The sequence below is a fragment of the Diuraphis noxia genome, unplaced genomic scaffold, assembly GCF_037042655.1.
Source record: "Diuraphis noxia isolate RWA-SAM2 unplaced genomic scaffold, SU_Dnox_SAM2 contig0002, whole genome shotgun sequence".
Taxonomy (NCBI): Eukaryota; Metazoa; Arthropoda; class Insecta; order Hemiptera; family Aphididae; genus Diuraphis; species Diuraphis noxia.
In genome coordinates this window covers 80,454,818-80,463,090 of record NW_028301712.1, presented here as the reverse complement: position 1 = coordinate 80,463,090, position 8,273 = coordinate 80,454,818, and the positions used below count along the sequence as shown (strand labels likewise).

At 29.6% G+C, this 8,273-nt stretch overlaps 2 protein-coding genes across 2 annotated transcripts; one reads left to right on the top strand and one right to left on the bottom strand.

The window, feature by feature from the left end:
- Positions 1–246: 246 nt before the first annotated feature.
- On the top strand, positions 247–2,289 carry Vti1a (Vesicle transport through interaction with t-SNAREs 1a). Its single transcript, XM_015507797.2, has 6 exons — positions 247–600; positions 703–791; positions 862–920; positions 1,004–1,148; positions 1,233–1,435; positions 1,514–2,289. Exons 1-6 carry the CDS (start codon positions 593–595, stop codon positions 1,661–1,663), a joined length of 654 nt encoding a protein of 217 aa, XP_015363283.1. The 5' UTR covers positions 247–592; the 3' UTR covers positions 1,664–2,289.
- A 2,095-nt stretch (positions 2,290–4,384) lies between these two features.
- LOC107161406 (protein XRP2-like) lies at positions 4,385–8,112 on the bottom strand. The gene is made up of 7 exons (XM_015507801.2): positions 7,910–8,112; positions 6,928–7,137; positions 6,499–6,671; positions 6,232–6,367; positions 5,942–6,077; positions 5,237–5,389; positions 4,385–5,075 (listed from the first exon to the last, which is right to left on the bottom strand). The coding sequence occupies exons 1-7, from the start codon at positions 7,981–7,983 to the stop codon at positions 4,962–4,964; spliced, it is 996 nt and encodes a 331-aa protein (XP_015363287.2). The 5' UTR covers positions 7,984–8,112; the 3' UTR covers positions 4,385–4,961.
- Between the last annotated feature and the right edge of the window lie 161 nt (positions 8,113–8,273).

Below are 8,273 nucleotides of genomic sequence, written 5' to 3'. Positions count from 1 at the left end.
AATTTCCGAAAAAAAATTAAATTGGACTTTTCCAGTATTCTTTCTTCACGGCTCTCACTAACTAAATATTTTAAGATAATTTGTTTTGTCCAATTTGTGTCACTTACTACTTGCTTCTATTTTGTACCGTAGTGATGGGACATTACGACCACTGAATTATATATAGCTCAAATGGATTCGACGTGGTACGTTTGATGACGTCACTATTATATTGATTACAATGTGATAAGGAAAAGTTCGACAGTACACAGACTGACTGACTATTGATACTGTTGAATAACAACTTGGAACTTCAATAACAACAACTTAACACTACAACAGCAGAAATACAAACTGCAAGTGCATAACATCACAATGAAATTGCCGGCTGTGTCTAAAGTCTAAACTCTGATGTATACCATTGCAATTACCAGAAGTAGCGGGCATTATTGACTTGTTGATTGATTTTAAATTTTATTTCACGAAACTTCAGACCACCTGCTGCGGTGGCGGTCCGGAGCATTAATTCATATTTTCATTCGCTTGTTCCGTGTCCTCGATCTCCTGGACAGCGATGTTATTGATTTAGACCAAATCTGTCGATGTCTCGCAGATGGAAAAGTAATTACGCCCTCACTACCAATATGCAAACCGGATTCGTTTTGTTTTTATTTAATTTTTTTTTATTTAATGCAACATCTGAAATGTTTTATTCCGTTACAGCAAATTATTAGCCGACTACGAACAGCAGTTTGGTGTGACCAGTGCTGAAATCACATCGAAAATCAGCCGACTTGGCCATATAGCGGGCAGTGAGTAATAATCAACATGTTAACCTTCAGAGGTGGAGTCTTAACAATTCTTTTTTTTTTATATACACAGATGATAGAAATGATTACGTCAAAGAAATCGAACGGAGCCTCGATGAGGTACACGATTTGGTTAGTATAAATGAAAACAAACAATAATAATGATATAAACTTTTATTAAAATATTTTTACTCAGATATTCAATATTTTTCTAGTTGGAACAAATGGACCTGTCTGTCAAAGAATCCGATGTGTCTGTACGGGCCAAATTGCACAATCGAGTAGCTAGTTACAGGGCTGAACTGCACAGATTAGCCAAGGAATTTGCCCGAGCAAAATGTACGGTCAACATTGATTTAGGTATAAAACATAGTAAATAGGTAGGCACTATGCAATATTTGTTGTGGCTTTATACTAATTGTTTGTTTATATTAAATATTACAGAAGATGATAATCATTTTGCTGAAAGTGAAGATGTGACTTCAGAACAAAAACAGAGGTTACTGTATACATCTGAACGTCTTAACCAATCAGGAATACAATTGGATAATACTTATCGTATTGCTATCGAGACTGAAGAAATTGGTTCACAAATACTAACAGATTTAAATCGCCAACGAGAAACTATGCATAACTCTTTTAATAGGGTAACTTGTTTATCACTTTAAATTTGGTTTAAAGTAACCTAAACTTATATTTTTCATATTTGTTTTGTATTTTTGCAGCTCAGAGATGCAAATGCAGATCTGGGTAGAAGCACTCGAATGATAAATGCCATAATTGTACGTTCCAGACAACATAAAATCATACTTTTTGGTGTCATGGCAGCATTTTGTTTTCTATTGGTCTTTGCGTTTTACCGTTCATTCCTTTAAATATCCATTCCTATTTCACAGGTTAACTTGTTTTAGTTTTGTTATTGCCTTTTTGAATTTACAATATAATTGTTATTATTTATTTTATGTTTGAAATAATTTTTACATTAATTGCTGAACAACTATCTTTATAAACAAAAAATATTTAAATACTGTCATAAAAATATGTTATTAACACCCGTATGTTGCTTTTCTTTTACGAACTTAAGCATAGTAAATTTTACTTTCACGATAACCTATTACATATAAAATTAAAGTGAATTGATTAATATCATAAAATAAATTATAAATAAATAATTATGCAGCCCTTTTTGTAAATTTTAAAATTTAAAATAATATAAAGAACAGCCTTTTAAATGCCTTGTATAATATATTATATAATATAATATTATTATTACTTATATATTATATTATATTATGTCAATTCACTCTAATTTCAAAAATAACAGAAATTTAATTCTTATGAATTTAAAATCTGCTATGTTCTACATATTTGTAAGATGAAGACAACACATGCGGGTGGGCATCCTCTTAAGTCAATCTATAACAAGTTTATTAATTTATTTATGTGCTTATAAACAAATTAAATATTATTTTTAAGATTAATTATACTGAATTATTCAATATTAGCTTTTTTTATGGTTTACCTATTTTACTTTTATGCCATAATAGTAATACTACATATCTAGTTAAATTTAATCAGAAGAATTCAATCCTCTGAAAAAATTTATTTATGGCAAAAAAGAAATAATGTTATTACTCATTATGCATTGATTTACTATTTTAATATTATTGTGACTTTTAGACTTTTTAACACCAGTCTTCCAGGCTGATTTTTCTGTTCTCTGCAACATCTGTCACTCTATGGCGCATTAAAGGAGATTCGAAAGGGGAAAATGCCCCAAGCGTCAAAAGATTCTAACTTTTATAAATATATATATATATTTTTTTTTTGTAATGGGGGAGAGTGGAAAAATTTTTTTGCCCAGTGGCACGTGTGCATTAAATGCGCCACTGTATCCACTTATTGGTTCCACTGCTTTTACATCTTTTTTGACAAGGTATTCTAAACGTAAGCACAGTCTACCTAACAGTCTTTCAAACAAATCTTCCTTAAGATGTGGTACAATATTTGTTTTCTCTTAGATTTTTGTACATCTTAGATAACACACATTCATGTAAAATTGTTTATTATGAATATTATGATTGGAAAAATTCTCTATTAAAAAAATTTTAGAGGATAATATTTTTGAGGTTTCTTATATCAGTTTTATGTTTTAAAATTATTTAAATCTACATTTGACTAACAATAAAAATAAAGTTTATAAATTTGATTGGATGTTAACTTATTTTGAGAAAATATTTAGAAAAAAATTTTATATTGTAATAGGCACTCTCAAAAATACTGTTCTCTATAATTTTTGTGGTGTGATTTTAGTCAAGATTACTCGAGAACATAGTTAAAAAATTGTACTGGTTTAGTTGACGCTCGCCAGCCCACATATGCTCCCGCCATTCGGGTTTAATTGACACTCGTCACTTATAATTTTTGTATTTTCGATTGCTAACCATCTTTTGCTAATATCCAACAAATTGGAGGATAATGTGATATAATTTTGTAATCCTTTAAATGGAATTCATACAATGCACTAACATGCTTTTTTTACAGTTTTCCACTGTGACACATCTTCCATGCCCAAAATCAACGCTTAGTCTATACATTTTTCTTAGAATTTTTGGGTCAAATATTGCAAGTCTTGATTCTCCAGCCTTTTATAGAGTCCATGTCTCAGGCCTATATAACTTTACTGCTCATATTAAGGTCGTGTATAGTTGAAATTGTGATTTTTTGATGAGGTTTTCAAACCAAATTTACTTCCTAGACCATAAAAATCTATTTCTTATTTTAATTTTAATGCTTACTTCTATCTTTAGATTATTATCTTGTTTTAAATGGATTTAAGATCTTTAAAATGTGACACTTTTAAATTTATGGTGCTCTACTTCTAAACTCTCGTTGGAATTTTCTTCGTTCAATTATCACATTAATATTTAGACTGACCTTGGATTCTATACATATATAAACTCCTCTAGATGGCGGGTCGGTCTTGCAGTCGCGAGACCCTTCTCTGCCATCAGCCATCGTAGAGTGAGGCATGGCCGAGCGGCAGTCGTTATTCGTGAGTAGCGAAAGAACTCGTAGCGAGCGAGAGAAGCGTTAATGCGTTATAATCGTTATATGTTATTATTACTTTCTTATTATGCATGTTTTTCGTAAATATATTATGTTGTTCCTTTCAAATATATGAGTCAGTTACGATTTATAACTTAAATAAGCGTTGTTTATTTGAAGAAGTTAACACATATCAATGTTCAAATTTCACTGCTTCTTTATCAAAATCAATAATTAATATGATGGACACTTCTCAATTATATTCCCATGACTTCTAGACAATTTTGCAGTATATAGAAAAGCTGGTATGTTGTTCTACATTAGATCTAAAAATTTCCTGGTATCTCATACAACACTATGAATTATTGTATCAAGTATACACTATGCTAAAAAAATTTAAGTAACATGAGTTAAGGATATATCTCTATAATTTTTGCAAGTCTTAAAAATTAATTTTTTTATGACTATGATGTGAAATATTTCAATCTTCAGAAAGTTTTTAACATTATTTGTCTTGAATTATTTTATAAATACAAAAAAGCTTTTTTGATACAATAACAAATTAAAATATTAATGATTTTAACATAAGCTAAAGTAAAAATTTAATTTAATCATTGAACAAAATACAAATTTTGAGTAAATTATATAGTTGAAAAAAATAAAACTTTAGGTAGTTACATAAGACATAAAACTATGTTGTGAACCCCTGCACGTGCCGCACGGTTATGCTCACTCAGCATAGTATATGTGAGCGGACGTGCGAGTTCACACGATCGTCAGTCTGTAATATTTAGAGCTACGAGTGTGTCATTATTCTGATTTTAATATTATAATGTGTTCAATAAAAAACCAGTAGTTATATACCAAGAGTTGAGTATAATTTATTTAAGGTAAACCTAACCGATTGTGTACTAACGCCTCAGTTCGGAATTACTAGTTGGCTAAACCTCGACAAACAGCAAACCGCGAACTTTGTAAGCACGGGTTCAATTGAGCTTACAACAACTATTCGGGAATTTGGAGTTTCTAAAAATAAAACTTATATAATTTTTTTTAAATTATGTTTATATTATTATATTAAGAAGGAATAAAAATTAAGTCAAATTAATTTTAAAATAATTAACATTAAGGTTGAAATTCACTCTCAAATATGTGGAAAAATATTTTAATTAGTTCTTTGGCTTCTGTGTCCGTTTTACTGATCATTGTTGTGAACTGAGGAAAATCATTGGTTAAAATCTATTAAAAAAAAAAATTTGATAAATAAAACAAAAACTGTTCCTTAAATATTGTATTTCATTAAGTATAATATTTAGGATGATCAGACGTTGCCTTATTGGAGGCGATGTAACACTCCTAAAGGCCAAAATAATACGTCTATATTTTATAGTGGACTTTACCGTTGAACATTTGCTTGTAGCATATGGACCCTGTATATGAAGTCCTATTATAGTTTCAACTTTTTTATTTCCAAATAATTTGGTTTGTTCTTGGAACTCTTTTGCATCCTTGTTATCATAATAATAGCATTTTATTAACAACAAATCTGTTTCCTGAAAAACAACAGTTAGATTATTTAATTTAAAATTAAAATTAAATTTTTCAGGAATTTGTTATAGCCATACCTAAGTGATTTATAGGCTGTAGATAGGGCAGCAAAGCTAGGATAAAATAAATTCTAAGAAATCTAAGAGCGATACAAAACTTACTAATGAACTTATTGTTTTTATAATTAGTCATTAGATAATTATTATTTTTTTATAAATTATTACAACCTTCAGTAGGGGTGTGAATAACTATTTTATGAAGCGGCTGCTTCATGAAAAATTGGGGGTGGAATACCCAATGTGTTGCAGTCTTCAACACCTAGACGGCTAAACTAGTGTCATATATGACCAGCATTTAAAATTGAAAAGTATTAAGTGTGAACAAAATTGGTGAATGGCTACTTATTTAAGATTGTTGCTTCATAGGAAAAGTGCTGCCATTGATAACATTAATATTGTTTCGATAAAATAGGTTAAGTTAATAAATCATTTTTAAAGTATCCTTTTAGTTGTTAGTCTGAACACTGGACAAATTTGTGTAATTTTAAATTATCTTACGTGTGATTGTAAAGCTTGTACAAATCGTAAAGCTTCAGTTTCACATCCAAACGCGACAAAACAATTTTCTCCAAACTGTTGATTACATTTGGTGAGAGGTACAATTGAATTTTTGGATTCATTTGTAATTCCATACCTAAGAAACAATACAGCCTCATAAGTTTTAGGTATAAACAAATGCTTTTACAATATGTATACTACACTGGCATGCAATAAAAAATTATGAGTAGGTATGAAAAAAAAACTAATTTTCACTTGATTTGAGATCTATGATTTTGGTTACAACTAACTTGTGTAATTCTTCTGGTAGCTCGACGACTATAGATTCTTCATTAACTACCCAATTGTCACCTTCATTCCATGTGTAATCGTACACAGTTCTCCAATTGTTATTCCATATATTAAGATTGGCTTTGACAAATTGATCTAATTGAAGACAAAAACACTTTATAAGGTAGTTAGTTATAGTGGTTTACAGCAGACATGAATGACTGATGATGATGCAGGTACCTATTTTATGTGTATAGTATATTACATAAATACCAAAAAATACCTACCAGGTAATTGGTTGTAATAAAACTGGTAACAACTGAATTGCAATTCTCGACTAGACTCAATCACTGGTTGTGTAGAACAAAACAGCGAAATCTTTAAGGATGCACAGTCACGTACTCTAAACTGACCACAGGCAACTACCACTGTTGAATTGATTGTATCCCTCACAAAAACACTAAATTATAATAATAATCAAATACATCTTTAAAAAAATTAGAATTTTTTCCAAGATAAGTTTATGTCATTTTGTTTGTTTGGTGGAAATAAATAATCATAGATTCTTGATGTTTTTATACTTAAATTATCTTTATATTTTTTACACATGATAATTTTAATAATTAGATAGTCTGGTATTACTTGGCACTATGAAGTATCAACATTTCTGATTTAAACAAATTATCCATTGATACCTATCTACAAGTTTTTTTTACCTTTGTTTGGTTGGTCCTAGCACAATTGTACATCTCTGACAATCATCTACAGTTACCGAACCAGTATGGTCCAGTAAGTAAATGTTGGAGTCCTGACAATTGCGTACAACAAATTGTTGGCCGCCAATCGATCCTGGAGACTTATATGCCGTGCAGCCATTTAAATTTTCCATTACATAATCTGCAGGGTCCAAATGTTTTCGTTCAACCCTGCAAATCCAATGAATCAATGAATCGTAAATTGTACTAACCAGTTGTAACTTCTTTAATATTTGAATAGTCTTCCCAGATGAAAAATAATAAATCACAGAACTGTGTTCAGTACTTTTAGATTCCTCAAAATTTAAGTCAGCATTTCTCAACTAGGGGTTGCGATCACCTTGACAATGGGTCACGTAGGTCAAAAATAATAAAATACTGATTTAAATATAACATTTACCTGTGACAAGTTTAAATCACTATACATAGTATTTATAAATTAATATTCATAATTATTAATTATATATTTTGTTTGATTAATGATAGACCATATTTTATATTTATTTTGGAGGTTGTAAAACTATAAATGCTGAGAAATTATGATGTAAGCTATGTAGTACCTATGATTAGTTCCTATTTTTAAACACATATTTAAATGTAAGGTACATAGCCATCTTTATGTGATTATCGAATGTGAGTAGATATGTGAATATACTTATTAATTTATTATATAATCCAATAGCTTATCCCGTGCACTTTGTTGCTCGTTAAATGTACTAAATCTATATCCATGACCATTACAGATTAAAAAGTAGGATCATTAACACCTTAAAAAAATTTTTTTAAATTCTTTTTTGCCAGTTTCCAGGTAACTGACATAGAGTAAATACCTACTACTGAGAAATACATTTCAAGAATACCACGTCAATCATACAAGTCTCGAATCAAAGCACATATATTATTTAACAACAGTTATTGCTTAACAAAACATAAATATAATTACCATGAGTATACTAGTTTTTTTGGCTCTTTGACAGCCCCAGTGGTTTTGCAACAGAAACATCCCATTTTTTGCATAGATGTTAAATTGTCATCATTTCCGTGGTAGTAATAATATGTATACAAAAATCCGTTTCCAAGGCAACATAATTACAACATTCATTTCTATTGTGTACCAACACAAGTCTTAGTTAATGTCAATACTCATAAAATAAATTGTGTAATGTTTGATAAAATTAATAATAATGCCATTACCAAAAAAAATGGATTCTAACGATAAAAATTCGTATAAACACTGCATACTGATATAAAAGAAAACAAACATTTATTACATATTAATGATCTGAAATCTGAATGAATTAAACTCA